This window comes from Amblyomma maculatum, chromosome 2 (genome assembly GCF_055883805.1).
Source record: "Amblyomma maculatum isolate TAMU_Amacu chromosome 2, ASM5588380v1, whole genome shotgun sequence".
NCBI lineage: Eukaryota > Metazoa > Arthropoda > Arachnida > Ixodida > Ixodidae > Amblyomma > Amblyomma maculatum.
The window spans coordinates 58,407,596-58,428,314 of NC_139345.1; the positions used below are offsets into that span (position 1 = coordinate 58,407,596).

At 44.1% G+C, this 20,719-nt stretch overlaps 1 protein-coding gene across 1 annotated transcript in view; it reads right to left on the reverse strand.

Annotated features, from left to right (window-relative positions):
- The window catches only part of LOC146198741 (uncharacterized), a 26,191-nt gene extending 7,898 nt beyond the window's left edge, over positions 1-18,293 (reverse strand). Inside the window, exons 1-6 of the mRNA XM_084591968.1 lie at positions 18,084-18,293; positions 15,898-16,005; positions 9,958-10,198; positions 4,906-5,150; positions 2,864-3,121; positions 1,126-1,373 (exon numbers count right to left, since the gene is read on the reverse strand). Coding sequence (XP_084448094.1) covers positions 1,126-1,373; positions 2,864-3,121; positions 4,906-5,150; positions 9,958-10,198; positions 15,898-16,005; positions 18,084-18,293 — 1,310 coding nt within the window. The remainder of the gene's footprint in view (positions 1-1,125; positions 1,374-2,863; positions 3,122-4,905; positions 5,151-9,957; positions 10,199-15,897; positions 16,006-18,083) is intronic.
- Between the last annotated feature and the right edge of the window lie 2,426 nt (positions 18,294-20,719).

Consider the following 20,719-nt stretch of genomic DNA (forward strand, 5'->3'; position numbering starts at 1 on the left):
ACAAACGGATCTATTTTCCTAGATTTCGCCAAATCCTTTGATAGGTTTCCGCACACTAAACTCATAGAAAGCTTTATATTGCCGAAATAAATCCTAAGAGTATTGACCTTATTAAAGCCTACTTAGAAGATAGATTTCAATATGCTAATGTTGACCGCGAGTACTCTGATTCACTCCCGCTTTCATCTGGTGTCACACAAGAATCTGTTCTGGGACCTATCCTATTTTCGATTTATGTAAACGACTTAACGAATATAGCTGATCCCGAAGTTAAACTATTTGCAGATGACTGCAAATAGTTTAACTCTACAGTTAACTCCACAGTAGACCAGATTAAGCTCAACAGTAATCTGCAGAAGTTCTCTAATTGGTGCACCCAATGGGGCATGTTTCTTAACGTTAATAAATGTTTGGTCCTTAGCATGTGTAAAAAGAAAACTGTGTGAAAAGAAAGCCTTCTCTCTGTCATGAAAGAAAACCCGGATGGATGGATTGGAGGGTACGCCATCGTTTTATAACTGTCAGCACCGTTAATCGTGAGTTCCTTCTCGAAGTGGGCACTGCTCACGGACTTTGAAATCATGCTCTAACGTGATTTCCGCATGTTGGGCAAAACCCAGTTTCCCTATCCACAGTGTAGCAAGAGAAATGACGAGTCCATTCTACTATGAGCATGCCTCTTCGACGATTTATTCGGCGTTGTTGAAGTCGGTATAAGGTGAACACGAATACGGTGCACACGAAGACGTGTTCTCTACCAAGGGCCCGAGAACGAGATGGCTGTATGGTCCTATGATGTCGAAATCAGAAGGGAGCTATTGAAAGAGTATAGCTCCCCTTCCAACCATAAACGGGCCAAAAAAAGGTCTCTTTACCTAGGCACCAAAAGCAAATTTACGAATGGGACAGGCATCCAAATAAGGCCCTGTAGGGACTATTAAAAACGATGAAAATGCTCCTCTTATCCCGCAAGTCATGCTCATATATTAAGTAGGCACGATAAGGATGCAGAGACAGAAATATTCGTTTTGCTTACAACCTGCTCTCGCCTCTTTATAACTAAACAGCAGGATTATTTTACGCAGAAAACGAATGCAAAGTTAAAGTGAGAGCGAATTCTTTTACCTGCTCTGTTCGATGGGCTTGCCTGGATGTACACGCACTGTACCGGTTTTATCATAGTCAATGCGCACAACAGACATGAGGTGATTGTCCAGGGCTGTCTGAATTATATAGGCGAAGAGCTGCGAGAAGTTCGCCGCTCGAATCCAGGCGGCAGGGTCTACTCCAGCAGCCTTCCACATTGAAGCCAGATGCACATGAGTGGCCCCATTTGTGAAGAAGGTGAGGCAAGAGTTGTAGGCTCGGGCAGCCTGCATGTTTACAGTGTAATTTCAGAAATGAATGGAATAAATGAGTAATACTTCAGACCTCCGAGTACTCAAGGTGGCGAAACACGAAACGTAACTGTGATCAGACCCGTTTGTTGAGACGGTCATCATCATCGCCATAACAGCAACCATCACCACCACCATCATCATCTGCACAGGTCCACTACGGTACAAAGTCTTCTCGTAATCCCTGAGTGATTCAAGAGCCAGATAGCAAGCCATGGGCACACAAAATGTGAAATTTGTAAAATAATGTTTAATAGTTTAGGAATTGAACAACGGTTAGCGATAGGCAGCGCACATTCGAAAGAACTACATACCCTATGGGCTAATAGTGGCAGCAAGTTCAGACCACGAGAGCTAAAAACAAGGAGGATATGTTAGGGTGGAGTGCGTTTGGCAGGCACTTTAAGTGTATACCAAACTTTAAGGACATTCCGCAAGAGCAAAAGTAAACCGCAGGTGAATTTTACCACTGCTGACGCATTGTGCATGAGGAATTAACGTGGAAGCTAACCAAAAAGGATTGAACTTATATTCAGAAGAGCGCAGCGAGCTGTGGAAACAAAAATAATAGACGTAGCGTTAAAAGAAATGAAAGCAGAATCGGTTAAGAAGCAAACACGAGTTGAAGATGCTCTAGTCGAAATCAAGAAGAAAGCAATGAGTGGGTTACATCTAAAGCGGTAATACCATTGGCCTCCTTGTCTCCTTAGGTGTAGGCGTACAACTAATAACACAGTCTAGACACAAGGTAAACCAAAGGCAGAGGCAGTTATACCATCTGCGTTTTGTTTTTAATATCGTGTTCTATAAACACAAAGCATATCGCTGAAATATGTAGTCAGTTAGCTTCCACCGTTGCATTGCTCGATTGTTGAGGATATTTATGAGAAAGGAAACCATTTTAGTGAGTCCTAGGCGGCTGCTGGTCATGAAACCCCGGTTATATTGGTACGCATGCAACCGATAGAAATTAGACCTCTTGAATTTAAATTGAAATTTTAACGTTCATTTGTTCTTTCAGACAGAAATAACGATACACTGCAGATTAATTTGCAAAGGGTTCATTGTATTTCCTAAATTTCAAATTTCTTCACTTCTCAGTGTGAAAGGAACGCTTGAATGCACCTTCGATACTGGCAAAGGTGCGGCCAAAATATGGCAAAGCCCGCTTCTGGTATTTACCTTTTTCTCATGCATGCTGTGAGAAAATATGGTTACTTTAGTACATACACAAATGCCCCTGTTCCACATGCTAAGGTACGTATAAGGTACTTCCTAATATTCACTAGACAATATATGCGCGACAATCGTTTCTATCAGTATTATTATGGCCGGGAATGTACGTTCAGCGCACGTGATTGAAGGACGAGTGCCCGCAGCGCCGAATGTCATATCCGCGGAAGGCTGATGCACACTATCCTCCCAAAGAAATGCCACTCCGTGTTTGACGCTTCGCTGAGGAGTACCTGTCTAGAGGCATTGTAGCCCCTATGATCGCTGTGATTATCGGCGGCAGAGAGCACGCGTAGCATCATGGCGTGGACCGAGGCGACATAGTTCTCTTCCAGCCAGTGACGATACGTTCCCGAGTGGTTGCCGCCCCCGATGAGGCCCTGCTGCGGGACGTCCCACAGGCCGCACGCGAAGTTGTAGAAGTCAGAGCACGGATCGACACCACGGACACGTACGGAGTCGTGAAGCGCAGAGACGGCGTCGCGGCATTCCTGGGTGCAGCAGTCAAGCTTTAATCAACTTGCAGACTTAACAATGAATATTACAGTCCGTATGCCCATTAGGTTTTGCCTTATCGACTATATTTTCCGACACCTATTTTCAAAGTTCACACACCAACCTAGTATCCGGTGGCAGCATCTCCATCATTTATAACTTCCCATACCTACTCCAGGGCCCGTATTCCGAGTTTGCTTCGTTATCGAAGTGTCGCTATCTCACGTGACCTCGAGTCACCTGATTGGTCGAAACACCGGAACCAGGTGTTGCCAATACGGAACCGGAAAAGGTGGCCACATCATATTCCGGGGTTTCCACCAATCAGATGACTCGCGGTCACGTGAGATAGCGATACTTCGATAAAGACGCAAACTCGGAATACGGTCCCAGGTTCATACATCAGCCATTGGGCGATATGGAGATATTACGCAGCTTGCCGTACATTCTTGGGGTGATGCAAAAAGCTCGCGCGTTTGCAACAGTAAATGCATTAAAGCGATGCGTATGCCCCTTGGTCTCTTCATCCGTGTCATTTTCTGTTTCGAAAAACTGTTTGAAGAATTAAGAGCCGCTGCTGAAGGTCTGCATTTCGCCTTCAGCCTCTTTCTTTCCGGGGACATTCAGTGTCAACATCAAGTCTCAAGCAAACATAACGTCCGAATCTTATTCGATATTTGCTCTCATGATGTAAATAAGCATTACGTAAAGGACTAAGTGAAATGCTGTTGACGTCCAAATGAAGCTGCACAATCTTTGAACCATCCTTCCATTTATTTCGATGTATAGGGCACCCAGTAATGAATACCAAACCATCGACATTGACTGATCCCAACACACAGCATAAAATTTAAAAAGTGAATTTTTCTAGTGAAATTGAAAATTAGCGCTGGAAATGGATTTGTAAACTTGCGGGCAAAGAGTTTGAAAATCGATTACAGGCCGTATCACGAAACGATGAAAGTAACGTGCTGCGCGCTTCGGTAAGAAGCATTTGAAAAGCTAAAGTTCCGTACATTCATGGCCCATGTACCTGCCTCATGCCTCAAATTTGTATTCGGAAGCAACGTCGCTGAAAATATTCGCGATTAGCTTTTAACAGCCTCCGTTAGTGTCTTCTGTAGGATGCTCGAAACTAACAGCGGCAATTTAGTTTTTGTCCTGCGCTTAAATCTGGGCCAAGGACCGTAAATTTAATAGTATATGCGATAAGACGAAGACGGACCAATTTCTTTAGCCTATAAGAGTCTGGCTGATTTTTTAGACACGACACAATGCAGCCATATTAGAATGAGCGGTAGAAGATGTCTGCACAGCATTAAAGAGAATTACCAAGCGTTGATGGGGAGTTTCAGTTCGCCAACCAAGCCAACGTTTCGACAAGGAGACTTTTCTAGACGTCTCCTTGTGGAACATTCGCATGGCTTGCAAACTAAGGCTGCCCATCAAGCCATGTTCAGTCGACTCTCATAACGCGACGAATTCACACGCACAAACATACCGCCAATGCACCTTTATTCCTACACCAATTCAATACATGGTTAAATAAAGGTCGTTTAGTGAGATTGATTTGAAATATTATTACTGAGCGCCCATACGCGCTCTTGCTTTCAGGGACGAGTCTACCGTGCGTTGTCGTACAAAATAAGTCGTCGCTTTGACATTGTGCAAATTATACACAAAAATCATATTTCTGGTTAGGTGCGGCCGCATGACAATATTATCCGATCTTACCAAAAGAGTCTCCCTCTTGTTCTTGCACCTTCCCTATTGTACTAACCTTAGAGGTGCAGGCCTTCATCAGTTCCCTGATGAAGTGTCGGTTCTTGAACGTTAATGTTCCGTTCAACGCTTGCAGTGCCTTGCCGATGATGACGCCGAAAGTCCAGACGCCAAGGAAGAGGACGCCCAATGCCACAACGACGCCTCCAGCCACGAGAAGGAACGACATGTGCTCAGGCACCTCATCTTCGTCGTCGTCGTCGTCGTCGTCGTCCAGAACCTGGTTCTTGTTCTTGCTTTTATCTGCAACAAAAGGTGAAACGTGTTTGGCACACCAAGTTCCGAGAATTTCAGCTACTACTAGCTTGAAGGCCGGCCATATTGCCACTGCTTAGACAAAAAAAAAAAAAAAAGAAAAGAAAAGGTCGCAGGTCGGCTCCAGCGGTGATTTCTCCACGTTAGCTAATCGACATGCTCAGATATTTACGACTTCTATGAAACTACATGACATAATAAGGGCAGGTTACGACAGATGACGAAGCGCTGGAGAGGTAAAGGAATATAGAATCTACTTATGGCGAGTAGTGAAAGCAGATCTAGACTACAAAAAATGAAATAATTTCGACTGTAGGAATCGTTTTGGAGTGTATTGGACAGGTACACCCAAAGCAGGAATGACATTTTTTATGTACCCTGAAGAGGAAAGCAACACAACAGTTTTATCTTATTGTTACTCATTTATTGGGTCAAAAATTTAAGGTTAACGGAGGGAGTTCAATTGATGACAAAAACTGTAAAAGAAAGGGGCATGGGCAGGATATGTCAAGCGAAGCCAACGTAACCTATTGTCTTTAAGGGTAACAGACTTAAGTCTGTTACCCTTAAAGACAATAGGTTGGAATAAATTTATTTCAACAGATGGCAAGCGTAGCATCGACGGCAGAAAGTTAGCTGGGCTTGTGGGATTAAAATGTTTGTGGGGATATGATTGCTGTGGCTGGCACAGGACCGGTTCATTTCAAATGATATGGGGGCTTTTTAACTTTTTGGTTAACCTTCGGAGGAAATCAAAGTGACAGGGGAGCGGCAGCCCTGTCTAGGCCTCTGTTGGGGCTCATGCCTCAAGAGCCAGAAATACTTCATCTCAGATGCAAGAACAGCAGGCAAATCGAGTAGCCTATAGGACTAGGAACACTGCCCATACAATGTTATCGCTTAATAAACATTTTCACCTCCTATACTCCGAGTTATTTCTGCCATTTTAGTGTGAAAGAAATCATGCGGCAGACTGAGCTGAGCAATATAATTGGATCTTGTGTCGCCTAGTTGCGATAGCAACAACGTCGCTATGCCTAGCATAAGCCTAACTCATCTGGTATAATGTGATGATCATCTGTTGTCAATCCACACTGACCTTTGACCTTTGATCTTAAACATTTACCTTTACCTTTAGCACTTTATTCATCACGGTATATTTTATAGGACTGACTCTCAGGTTGTAACCATGACCCCGTGGTGATGTCAACTGTGACGTGATGATACCGACCACGTTCAACCTAAGATGCAGCAAGGTGTGGCCTTTCCAGGTCCGTCGGGGTTAGCATCTTGCCAATTGCTTGCTTGCATATAGCTGCTGCTTCGCAATCGCATTGTTGTAACGATTAAATTGCTACCGATAAGCTCAGTTCAGTTCAGTCGTTCAGTCGTGTCCGACTCTTCGTGACCCTATGGACCATGTCACGCCACGCTCTCACTATCTTCCTAACATCACATAACTTCATCAGCAGTGCCTCGAGGATGCCGTCTAACCATCGCGTTCGCTGCCTACCCCTTCTCCGGCGACCCTCAACCTTTCCCAACATCAAATCTTTCTCCAGCGGCTCCTCTCTTCTCATCAGATGACCAAAGTAGCTGAGCTTTAACTTTAGAATTTGACCCTCCAATGAGCAGTCAGGGTTTATGGTCCACAATATCGACTGATTTGATCTTCTGGCAGTCCAAGGAACTCTCAAGAGTCTTCGCCAGCACCACAATTTAAACGCGTCAATTCTTCGGCGGTCAGCATTTTTCACAGTCCAACTCTCGCATCCATACATCACAACTGGAAGGACCATAGCACGAGTTATACGGATCTTGGTTGGCAGACTAATGTCTCTGCTCTTTACTAGGCGGTCAAGGCTAACCATTGCTCTCTTTCCCAGAAGCAGGCGTCTCCTAATTTCATGGCTGCAGTCTCCTTCCGAGGTAATCTTGGAGCCCAAGAAGAGAAAATCTGTCACAGCTTCCACTTCTTGTCCATTGATGCTCCAGGACTTGATAGGGCAAGGCGCCATGATCTTTGTCTTTCTAATGTTCAGTTTAAGCCCAAACGTCTCACTCTCCTCTTGTACGCGCATCAGAAGTCTCTTGAGTTCCACTTCACTTTCTGCCATTAAAGTGGTATCATCCGCATATCTAAGGTTGTTGATACGTTTTCCAGCAATCTTCACTCCAGCCGAAGACTCGTCCAGACCGGCCTTCCTTATGATGCACTCTGCATATAGGTTAAATAGGCAGGGCGACAGTATGCAGCCTTGCCTCACTCCTTTCTCAATCGGAAACCAATCAGTAAGACCATGCCTAGTTCTGACTGTGGCCTCTTGCCCTTCATACAGGTTCCTGAGGAGACAGATGAGGTGAATTGGAACTCCAATCACTTGGAGAGCTTGCCACAATCTGCTGTGATCTACGCAGTCAAACGCTTTCGCATAATCAATAAAGCAGAAGTAGATGGGTTTCTGGAACTCTCTTGATTTTTCCATGACCCAGCGAAGGTTGGCAGTTTGGTCTCTAGTTCCTCTGCCCTTGCGAAACCCAGCTTGCACGTCCGGAAGCTCCCGATCCACACACTGCTGCAGCCTACCTTGGAGGATTTTCAACATCACCTTGCTAGCATGCGAAATAAGCGCGATCGTGCGGTAGTTGGAACAATCTTTGGCACTGCCTTTTTTTTTTTGGAATGGGGATGTAAACTGACCTCCTCCAATCCTGTGGCTACTGCAGGGTTGCTAAATGGTGGAAACGACAGGAAGCTTTGTCAAGGGAGACATTAGAGGGGTGCGAAGAGAGGTTGAGTATACAACGACGACGTTCGAGACATCTGGACAACTGGATGACTCGCTCTAAACGAAATGAATGTGAAGAACGTAAGCTATGTAGAGAAGAATAAAATTACACGATTGCTCTGAGCTGGAGTCGCTTAAGAGCTTAATGGCGAAATCCTTTTTTTTTCTTTTTCTCTTCTACGTTTTTTCTACGTTTTCTGTCTACCTACATCATTTTTTTTTCTATCTTGCGTGTTCGTGTTCTTGCTATAATTTAATTTATTTCGTCTCTAACCTCGTCGTCAGCGACATCGGCATTTCAGGGCTGCTCTCCTTGATATGCGTGAGCGATCTGAGTTACACGTGGCCCTGTGGGGATTTTTATAGTGACTGAGCCTAACTGCTCAAAAAGAAAAAATTATGGAAGACCTCTGGCGCTGCATAGTTACACACAAACACAACACACACACAAGAGATTACAGCAAGACGTTCACACCGATGATGCGCTCACTACGAACTGGCTGTTATTTGGGATACGAAGAAGAAAGCATCACAAAAAGACATTGGTCTCGTTGTCGAACGGAAGACGCTCAACAGGACTCGAAGGGTCACCATTGTGTAGCAAGGTTCACCGAAACTAAGGTGCTGGCTTGCGCAAAAGACACTTTGAAAAGAAAGATTATCGAAGCATTTAAGATGATTTCGGTTGAAGAAGTGCCATCGTGGCGCTCAAGCGGAAGGAAGTGATACTGCTTCGTTCGGACAATACAAGAAGATAGACGCAATTTGCCATTATTTTCGTTTTATTTTTCCTTCAAACTTTCTCTTCACATTTTTCCTGAATCTTCTGTTTTCTTCTTCTTATTGTACCCTTACGTCTTTTTGTGATGCTTTCTTCTTCTTCGTGTCCCAAATAACAGCCAGTTGGTAGTGAGCGCATCATCGATCTGAACGTCTTACTGTAATCTCTTGTGTGTGTGTGTGTGTGTGTGTGTGTGTGTGTGTGTGTGTGTGTGTGTGTGTGTGTGTGTGTGTGTGTGTGTGTGTGTGTGTGTGTGTGTGTGTGTGTGTGTGTGTGTGTGTGTGTGTGTGTGTGTGTGTGTGTGTGTGTGTGTGTGTGTGTGTGTGTGTGTGTGTGTGTGTGTGTGTGTGTGTGTGTGTGTGTGTGTGTGTGTGTGTGTGTGTGTGTGTGTGTGTGTGTGTGTGTGTGTGTGTGTGTGTGTGTGTGTGTGTGTGTGTGTGTGTGTGTGTGTGTGTGTGTGTGTGTGTGTGTGTGTGTGTGTGTGTGTGTGTGTGTGTGTGTGTGTGTGTGTGTGTGTGTGTGTGTGTGTGTGTGTGTGTGTGTGTGTGTGTGTGTGTGTGTGTGTGTGTGTGTGTGTGTGTGTGTGTGTGTGTGTGTGTGTGTGTGTGTGTGTGTGTGTGTGTGTGTGTGTGTGTGTGTGTGTGTGTGTGTGTGTGTGTGTGTGTGTGTGTGTGTGTGTGTGTGTGTGTGTGTGTGTGTGTGTGTGTGTGTGTGTGTGTGTGTGTGTGTGTGTGTGTGTGTGTGTGTGTGTGTGTGTGTGTGTGTGTGTGTGTGTGTGTGTGTGTGTGTGTGTGTGTGTGTGTGTGTGTGTGTGTGTGTGTGTGTGTGTGTGTGTGTGTGTGTGTGTGTGTGTGTGTGTGTGTGTGTGTGTGTGTGTGTGTGTGTGTGTGTGTGTGTGTGTGTGTGTGTGTGTGTGTGTGTGTGTGTGTGTGTGTGTGTGTGTGTGTTGTGTTGTGCGTAACTATGCAGCGCCAGAGTCTTCAGAGTCATCTAACCAACTAGCCAGCACGCAAGTACTGATGGCTACGTCATACCTTTTGCGACGTGCTTATTGCGAACCAACTTATATACCCTATATAAAGTCAAAACCTATTGCGAGATGTGCCTGGCAGACGCATCTCGCGGAATCTCGCGGACACGAAATTTTCACCACAAGGCTAGAAAGGCTTTCCCCTTGAAAATACACACTGGACGAACACCCTTCGTACATGAACGCAGTACTCACCTGGAGTGCTGGCGCCTTCCTTAGGAGTGAGTATTCCATCTATCCCTCCCCGCCTATGAGACATTTTAAAAATAGCATTTCGCATGCTTTCCAAGTTCTTGGTTCTCAAAGGTGAATGGGCGTCCTTGCTGGACGTGCGTTCAGTTTGCGGCTCCTCATCGACTTTTCTTCCTTTGGCGGCTATTGTCTCCTTGGAGTTCGGCGGCATCTTCCGGTTTTTCTTTCGCACTTCTCGAGGGACCTGTAAGTGAAAAGGTACCCCAGAAAAGGACGCATTGCAATACGCGGTGCTCGCTTTCCACTAAATCATCTTGTTCCGCTCAGAGTAACTCCTTCCAAAATGAAAAACTGTATTATATGTTGCTTTTTTTTTTTCTCAGAAAGATTTGCGGATGGAGAGGCAGACATCTTGAATATTTTAAAGTTTCCTTAAACTGTTTATTTCTTTTATACTAGCGTATCTTTGGAACTACTGTTTGTTCAAATTTTATACAGAAATCTTGATTGCGCAAATAAATGTGACACTATGAATACCGCTATAGAGCTTATATTAATAAATGATATCTTCAGCTGGCTTCATTTCGATGTATCTTTTTTAGAATGCCGGAACTCATATTTCTTAGAACAAAGTATTTTAACGAAACCCACAATATAAGGCCGTTTTTTTTTTCCCGGGTAGAGAAAGAGTTAGACGAATATGACGCTTGCCTTAGCGATGTCTTCATTATGCGGGCTCTTCGAAGCTGTTGTGTTCCCTTGCAAATATTTCTTGTGCAGTGGTTTCTGTTGATCGGGACTACTGCTTCTCTCTCCCGGTTTGCGTTCAGGTGCTCTCTGTATTGAAAACAGTCATTTTTACGCCAACATCTTTGGAAGCGAGGCCAGGTGTTTTACATCTTACCATTATGATATTACTTTAATTCGACAATTATAAATGATGCCCAGTCGGAAAAAAACTACAGCAAATTTTCTGATGTTACGACAGAATGTCTGTGCAGTTTTTGACGGGAAACCTGTTGTGACAACAAAACATTCTGTCGTAACATCAGAAATTTCTGTAGTTACAACAGGAAAGTGCTACAGAACTACAGACAACAAAAATATGCGGCAGAAAAACTACAGAACTACAGAAAAATCTTATGGTTAGGACAGAACTACAGGATATTTTGTCGTATTTTTGACACAGTTCTGCAGTTTTTTTCGACTGGGTGCAGCTTAATTACAAAAGCGAACAGTTCAGTAACTGACGCAGAGGTGCTTATTTTTTCCTTTTTGCTTTCCAGCGAAAAGTGCGGACACATCCGCGACTGCCTGCAATCGGTCACAAATGAAGGTGGTCTGCTCTAACTGAAACACCAGCTACTGCTTGCGTTATGTTGCTTTTCAGCCCCAATTTTGTAAAAACATGCATGCACGAATAAAAATCTGTACTCTAACGACGCGCAGTAAAATCTGAAAATGAGTGCTTTGCAGGTATATATTCAGCAGGTACGTATCCAAGGAAAATGTACTACTTTATATGCAACAGCAGGCTGTACGGAAAAGAACAGAGAAACTGAGCATGCAAATATCACATAAGCTCAGTGATTCGGGTTGCCTCGAAAGTACCTGTTATTTGCAATCCACGCTGCAGATGATCGCATAATTTGAATGTCCAGAAAAGAAAGCTGCTTCATTTCACTTGCCTTATCGACTCCTTGCTTAAGATTCAGCTTCTTCAATTTTGCCACCGTCCTGCTCGAAGTCGTCGTCGATGGCTTGTGGCTGCTAGTCTTGTTCTATATGCATCGAAATGTAACATGAAATCTTATAAGTTGAGCTGCAATAAAAGGCTATTCAAAGTTTTCCCATCACATGCATAGCGAGTAGTAGCTATATTACAGCAAGCACAGAGTACGCAGTGAAGATGAATACGAATATAAATCTTTTTTTTTTTTTTTTGTCAGCTATGCCCTGCGTTTTCTCTACTTCTTAAGTTGCATTCATAATGGTTTCAACCGCAGTCCGTTCTGGTGTTCGCCAATAGACCTCTATGATTGAAGTCCGTCATGATGTCGTCAATCTTGCCACATGGCAGAGCTAAACATGAACGTAAGTATATAACTGACATAAGCAGTGCGAGAAGTTTAGTGTGTAGTAAAACATACCGGCCTCAGAGAACGCAGGACAGCATAGAAGACAGAGACGAGCTGGAGATCGGCTGCAGCACATAACCAATGCTTTAGCAGGGAACACTATGTGGATAAAGGCCTGTTTAAAATAAGCAATGCAAGCATACTGTTTCGACCCTTGCAAGACGTCGGTTGACGCAAGATTATTCTGTAAGTTAAAGCCACTAAAGCGTACTTTTTTCTTCTTCGAAAAATTCGATTTTCTCAGTCTTCCTTTTTACCGCCTATATCTCATTTTTATCTTATTTTGACGACTTGTTCTTTCTACCTGTCTCTCACCACTTTGACTTCCTCTAGCGCTTCTTACTATCCCTGCATTTACGCCGCCCTAACTAGTTCAGGTGCTTCAGATATTAGATAGAAGATAACGGGGTTGGCAGACATTTTTTTCTTTCCAGTTTTTATTGCTAATAAATAACCACTTACTGCTACTCAGTCTACCAACGTTCCTCGTGGCTCTTGCACATTCCAGCCACACCCCCGGATTCCTTATTGTACTATACTGTTTTACATCGATAAGGCGTCGTTCTGCAGAAATCGGGTGCAGGCGTCGGCGCTGTGAATAAAAAATCATCGGCACGCCTCTAGCAGGAGGTAGTTGGCAGGTGACATGGCCGGGTAGTGGTTGGCCGGCGGTGGGTTGTGGGACGTCATGAATGAGACCATATGTCATGACCTAGTTGGCATGCGCTGCCAAATCACGCTTTTTTTTTTTATAGTGTTCGTCATGTTGCACTTCTCCTTTGAGATTGGAGTGTGAGGTGGAAACCTAACCTTGCGAGACCGTTGGATCTCGACTCAGACATGTCACTCTTAGGCCACGCAGGTACAGTCTTTGTCAAAAGTGCAGAGCCCATGGAGTCTGCTTCTGCACCGTGTAGTTGTGCTGATTTAGCAATAGTGGAGGTCATTCCCATTAGAGAGCGTAGGGCAAGAAATCTTCTTACCATTAAGATATTCAGAACACTGGAAATGCATTACACGCCGCACGAAGTAGTTCAAAAGCAGACTCTACACTTTTGACAAAGAATGTACGTTAACACGGCTAGGTTAAAGCGGGTCTTTATATACATATCGATTGGTCTTTCACATAGTGTGGAGGCTTACGTATTCATGCCAATGAGTGTGTACGGGATAATAGATGCACGAAGAGAATAAGCGAGTAGCAAAGTGCAGGTACGCGAACGAGGGTACGCAAGGGGAGCTGGCAGGCGGTATAGCCATTATCACAGTCGTATCATACTCCTAAAGGCGGAGCTTAAGTGTCTCCATAATTTCTCGTACCTCAGTGGTTAGGTGTTCCCGGTGTTGTCTGCTCAAATCGTCCATTTGTTCTCCAGGGACATTTTTGGGTGAGGAGTTTCGAGGATATCGGGTCTGGACCTTTCTTTCCTGCGTACGTGGACGATCTCTCAAAGAAGGTTTTAATAAAAATATTCTGAGGTCACGAGTTAGTGACCTCGTTAGGTGACATTATCACTACCGAAGTACTATACACCCGTTCTCAAGTGATGTCCTAAGCCCCATTTGGCGTCCCATATTGACAACACAACCCAATGGGGCAAGGGATAGAGTAAATGTACTGACACAGAGCAACAGAGCGCAACCGAGACAGTGCGCTGACTAACAAGAGCTCTGTCTGTATGGCCTCTCGCTGTGTACCATTTCCACGTGCCTGTGCCGCCATGCCATGCCCGCCTAAGCCCCTTGTTTCATATTTCGTTCCGTGGTTCTGGAGTATATATACAAATCCAGCCCCTGCCACAGTACGTTTTCGGGTCATCAGTGAACGCGTCTTAAATAGTTCGTTCAGCAAAACACCACGGACTTCCCCAGAACTGCTGCTGTTTTCAACGCAAAGTTTGGATTAGACACGTGATACGAACAGGCTATATATACATTAGTTGCACCACTCGTGGTTTTGCACGATTAGCGAGTACTCCAAAGCTTTGCTCTCTAGTTGTAGGCTTATGTACGGCATTTATTAAGCAAAACGCAGTAGTTACGCTAACCCTGGCTCGAAGGCAAACGAAGTTGACCAAATAGATAAGCCAACTGAATAAAAAAGCGTCCAAGATTTCTGAAAAGATTTCTTGCACAAAGCCTCGAGTCTGGTGCTCGACCTTGCCTATGTGAGCAGGAAAATAAAGCGCATACGTGTATTAGAGGCGTAGTTGCAGGTTTCTTTTTTTCATCATCATATCTAGGTCACATGTTGAAATAAGAAAATAATTTTGTTCTTGCTGACAAATAGTTTGTAGCGGGAGCGCCATGATCCTAAGGTTTTGGTAAACGGCACGCAGTGCAGTTTTTCAGAGCCGTCAGAGACAAGCGCAAGAAGAAAACTCTGACAAACGCGATGCACATATTGCGCAACTATCAACTTCCTTTTTTTTTAGCACTTTCGCAGGTTTCTAACGATTGAATATTGGCGCGAAGGATTTTAAGCCCTATTTGAAGTGTGTTTATTTTATTTTTATTTTTTGCAACATCCGCTGGCATGCGACCTAATCACTGATTGTATCGTACGAATCAATTATGTACTCTTTATTCACGCTCGTTGTCGCGAAACGCCGCTTTATCATTTCCTTCGTCGCGGAAAATGCGTGGAGATGTATCTCGAAAGATTCCAGCCACGCACGTGTGCTTCTACAATGTTCCGGGTTATGTTAGTCACAGTTCGTGGTTTCATCGATATGTTTCTGCAAAGCCTTTAAATTACTGGTTCCCAGTTCTACGACCAGCGAACACGTTTGCTGCTATCGCTGCCGCCGAATGGCTTACTTCTCTTGCGGGCACAAGTCAGTCTAAAAAAAGGTTGATTTCAGTGCAATGCACCTGTCTTCTCGTTTGGTGCCTACCGATACCACATAATAATATGAATGAGAGATAGCCCTTGAATTAAAAAAAAAAAAAGGATTTTCTCCAAGCCAAGTTCATTAACGTGCGCAGTTGTGTTGCTCCTCAGCACTCGATCGCTGCAAAATATTAAACCATCTCTTTCTGTGATTAAAATTTTCAAATCTCACAGATATCTACTAGACAAGGCGTAAATTATTTCACATTCATGAGTTTCCCAAGAAGCTCAGGCAATTGTAAGCAGAGAATTGCACTTTAGGATGCAATAACATCATTGGAACAATGGGGAATAATGGCACTTACCGGATCAGAATGCTTGCGGTGTGCTTTTGCCGTTAGCCGCTTGCTGTTTTGCTTTGATACTGCGCTTGCAGCGCTGGGGCTAAGTCGCCCTTGGCCGACTGGCTTTTCGATCTGGAGTATAGTTTTGAGAACGATATTAAGTTTACGAAGACTTCAAGATATTTGTGACCACGAAGTAGATACCACTTACACAATACACAATGGAGTTCTGTGAAAAACGATGAACCTACAACCCCCCGCACTTCCTTTCCTGACGTTCTGTACTGGACGGAAGTTACAACGAAGGGTGTCGTAAAAGCTTGCGCAAGCTCGCAAATACTTGTGCGAAGTTGCTTTGAATGATCTTTTTTGAACCCTTCGAAGTTTTCGTGAATCCATTAAAAATTATGGTCCTCCCCACTCTCACTCCCCCTAGCACACTCCCGCAGTTTCCTTTACCAAGTACTGTTTATAGCCTCGAATTAGCAACATCTCAGTGACATTTCTATTTACATGTCCTTTATATCCTCTCGCAACCATGCACAAATTACAGCAAGAAAGCTAGATATTGCCTGCAGAGTAGGACATTCATAAGCCTTGTTTAATTTAAAAGACAAGGTTCACTCACTCTCGAAATTGATGGACTACGATCTGCCGCAGTTTTGAAGGCTTCATCACCGCCGAGAGTGTCCTCGAGGGCCTGCTCGAGACGCTCAAGGTCAGCAGGAGTCTCCGCCTGCGAAAAATTAAAGATTCGCATCACTGGCACGAGTAGCATTTTTCCTAGTCAACAATAAATAAATATTGCTGAGTCAACAATTCTTGAAAACTTTATATATCTCACACAGGGATGTCCTAGGGTGACCACTTTTCGTGTCCACAACGAGAAAGCTGAGCCAAAACTACCCAGTTGCTCGTGCACAGTTACTTCATCGTCGTCATGATGCTACGCTGGTTACTCCGTCATACCATTCGTAAAGCATGCGCCATAGTCGCCCACAGCCTGGTCTCCTGCCTGTACCTGGCCTGCTTTAGTACAGAAGCCGCGCATCAGTGCAGAGTATTGTTCTTTTGCTTTTCTCGTTTCTATTTGAATGTCGATGAAGTATGTTGAAACTATCTGGTCACCATAACCGGATGCCGACGCATAAGCCAGTACCCCATTCAATTTGTACATCACACTAAACTTAATTACCATATCTACTGCCCTCTTGCTGATGTTACTGTCCTAGCCTCACTAAATTCCTAGTACTTCCTCAAGCAGAATTGCTAGGCTAGCCTCACTGGATAAAGTTCTAGCGTTCAAAGTTGTCGAGTTAAGCCACAGCTCCAAGTCCTGTTTCAGCTTTGTAGCCTCAGGTTCAGAAGCTTGTGCCATAGTCGCCATAGTCGCCCACTGCCTGGTCTCTTGCCTACATCTGGCCTATCATGGTAAAGAAGGTGCGCATCAGTACAGAATACTAGGTTTTTATTTTCCTCATTTCTGTTCCAAGGCCATTGAGGGAAGTTTAAACTATCTGGTTGTCATAATTGGATGTAGGCGCATAGACCAGTACCACATTCAATTTGCACATCTTGTTAAACTTAACTACTATAAATGCCGCCTTCTCGTTGCTGTTATAGAACTCTATATCGCCATCTACATACCTACTGATCAGGAATCCGACACGAAGTTCACGTACAGCCTTTGTCAAAAATATGCAGCCCAAGAGGTTCGCTTCTAAGCACTCTAACTAAGCCCCTGGAAGCAATACTGGAATATATAGGTAAGCATAGAGAAGAATGGGGACTAGAGTTATCGTCTACTAGATCTCGAACGGTGCAGATGCGTACTGAGCCCCGTTATGCGGCTTAGAAGCAAAAACCTTGTACTGTATATTTTTGACTAAGACTGTACGTCCGTCGCTTACCTTATGTTCATGCGATGCAATTTTTACATGATTACTCTGATCTGGTGCGACGCCACTTGCTCCTCATTAATCACTCATTTATTCCGCAGTGCAGGTGGACTTCTTGCCCATCTTACTATGAGCCATACGAATTTTATAGGAGAGCCTGCTTTCAATCGGCCTTTCCTTTGATGCGCACTTAATATTTTAGTTAATAATCCGGCAGTTTTATTTACGAGAAGCCAATATACCACCCGCACTGCAAGTTATGTTTGTGAACGACTGAGGGAACCATAATATTTTTACTGCGACCGTTTAAAAATCATTGTTCGTTGTTACGAAATCAAACTAGACAATGCTGTCAAACAAAGGTTTTTTTTCGGCGTGAGGTCTATAAATGATAGAAATTATCCCCTTTCTGTCCAGACTGAGCTGCGATCTGATTGATTCGGCTTTTCGGTAGGCTTCGCTGCATATATATGGGCCGATGACTTGGCTTTCTGGTGGTGCGTGGCCTTCTATCGCTACCGAAATAGACAAAGCGATGTTTAAAGCAACATAATCGACAAAGTTTATCCATCTCTTTTCCATTTCCAAGTAGTATTGCGGGTGCAGGATGTCACGATATCGACGCATATTTACACTAAACCACCGAGCATGTTTAGTAACACAATTATTCCCGCCCCTAAACTCGTCGGTCGTGAAAGGTAACAGTTCATCTTCAGTGCGTTTGCAAACACTTCGAATTGTACGGTGTGGTTGGTACTACCTGATGTAATATTGTTTTAGGATTGTACACAGAGATAAAACATGTGCATGGTTTTGATATCAGCGAGTGGAAGTGTACGCTTGACACGTTTTCCCCGAAGTATACCCAAGAGAGCCTTCTGAAGGTCCATAGCTGAATCGCTCTCGCGAACCTCACCTTATCAGCATCCGGTAACGCGTGTTTGTCACTCGCATTTTTCGCCTGGTGGGTCCCGTGCAGCGCGGTCCTGGGCTCGTGTCTCTTTCTCCCGATGGAACGAACGTTCGTTTTGTGGGACTTGCTGGAAGATTTGGAGGCGAGAGCAGCGTCCTGCTTCTTTCCTGCCATCGTCATCTTCTTCTTCTTCTTCTTGGCTTTTTGAAACATGTACCTATCCAATCATGCGGATCGATTGCTTGTTGTTGTTGTTGTTGTTGTTGTTGTTGTTGTTGTTGTTGTTGTTGTTGTTGTTGTTGTTGTTGTTGTTGTTGTTGTTGTTGTTGTTGTTGTTGTTGTTGTCCAAATACCTTATGACACATACCCACAGAGGGGGATGGGTGGATCAGTCAAGGTTCTGCTGCTTCTGCATCTCCTCCAGCGGCTCGTGACAGTAAACAGACGGGTCGAGTTGCCTTTTGTTGTTTTCAGAAGTTCTGAAAATAAATTACAAGGACCCGAAGCGAAGCAATAAAAAAAAAATCAATATTCCTTCCATGAGCGTCATCATCAAAGTTTAAAATATAGTGACTGTTTCTATATGCTCAGATTTGTTAATTAAGGGCGCTATTCATCATCATCATCAGCCTGATTATACCCACTGCAGGGCGAAGGCCTCTCCCATATTTCTCCAATTAACACGGTTCTGTGCTAGCTGCATCCACTTGATTCCTCTGAACTTCTTAACCTCATCCACCCGCCTAAATTTCTGCCGCCCCCTGCTACGCTTTCCTTCCCTTGGAATCCAGTTTGTTACCCTAAGCGACCATCGGTTATCCTCTCTTCGCACTACATGTCCCGCCCATGCCCATTTCTTCTTGATTTCCACTAGAATGTCAGGGCGCTGTTAACTAGGCGTAAAGACCAACACGCTTCTTACGGCGTGGTTCATAGCCCCTCGTGAATAGCTGTTGGTTATTTTAACCATTTGTTGTTACCGTGTTTAATGTGCGCCTAAACCTTATACTGGTCCACGGGATAAATAGGCTATACACAGGGGTTGGAATTCAGCGTGGATGCTCACTGAAAAGACGAAGGGAAGCCTAGTTGGAGCACATTCTGACCCTGATTTGAAACAAAAATATTTTCGACATTGGAAGTGTAACCATCTTCTTAAATTACTGTCACTTATTTGTAGTCAATAACATGAGTGAGAAGGCAACATACTACGAAAGCAGGCTGTGCCTGAAATGTTCTCAGCTGCAATTTTCTCAGAAGGTCTACTATATATCACTTGACCATTATTTCTGTCTCTGATTGTCTTGTCTGAAGGCCTACAGATGGTTTTATTATACAGTCTGCCAGCCACAATGTCCTCAAAAAACCCGTTGAGAAAGCAGGCGCCTCATGTACTAATCTAAGAAACGAAAACAACTGAGAGTGATCTAAAGTTTGAACGCCATTTGGAGCGTTTGGTAACTCTGGTTAGGAGAGCGATTGTTACGTAATTCCGAAATTTCACTGAACCCACACATAAAAGTCAAGTGCACCCACTGAATGTCGCCTTTGTGCTCTTTGAGCTTTCCTACTTCTTTATTCTGATCACAACGGCTCCTGCTTTAAAGCGGCAGCATTATACAAAGTTCTATTTAGCAGGACATGGCTTTCATCATCCGCGCCTGCCGCACCTGTTCTTCACTCCTCCTTACGCCTCCGCCACCTATAAAAGCCATAGAACCATGCACTATATGACTGCTCGCTGCACCCGGACACCTTTATCCGCAAGTACAAAACATTTTTATGGCACCAACACTTCATCCCCCCCCCCCTCCCCCTCTATATCTACAATTCGTATTACAACTAAGGTACACGTTTTTTAATGCAGTAGATTTAAATATCCTGTCATCCTGAAACTACGGCTCCGTCATTGTCGGCGTCGGTGTAATGAGCGAAAAACCATGGTCTTCACTCTGGCAGGTTATGGCCCGGGCAGGTTAGCGGCTAACAAACCGGAGCACACACGCTGAGATGTTTCTTATTGTTCTATACAATTTGTGTCGTTCATAACAAATAACTAATCACTATGTGGACTTCCTCATCTAGATTATGTACTTTTTACAGCAACACATTTCCATTTTATTTGGTTCAAAAATTTTGCCTGTGCTCTCTTTTGTTTGATTTTATGTTTCAACACAGGCGACCTACCCGAATGTATGTTAAATAAATGTTAACGTTAAATGGTAATGTCGATGATAATGGTACATGGGCGGTCAGAGAGTGCATTATGACCCTTTGCTACTAATACTTTTTCTACGCAGAAGCGCAATTACCTGCATTCTTGGATTTCACCGGTGTGGCCCTTAAGCCTCCACCTAGCTACAGCTCGAAAAAGAAAATCGTGCCGCTAGTGAATTTTGAGCCGAAGCTGGGGGAACGAGATCAGCTCCGCTGTCCACTGCGTTATATCAGTGCGCCACCTCAGTTTTTTTCTTTCTTTCATTGTTGCCTGTCTTTGACACAACTCACACAGCTCAAAATAACATTTGCGATCATCACATTGCATGTTGGTATTTTATAATCAGGCAGCCACATCTGGCTTCGTCCTATTAAAATTCACTCAGGGACAACTCAGGATCTACCTTCTAAAGCCATTCGGG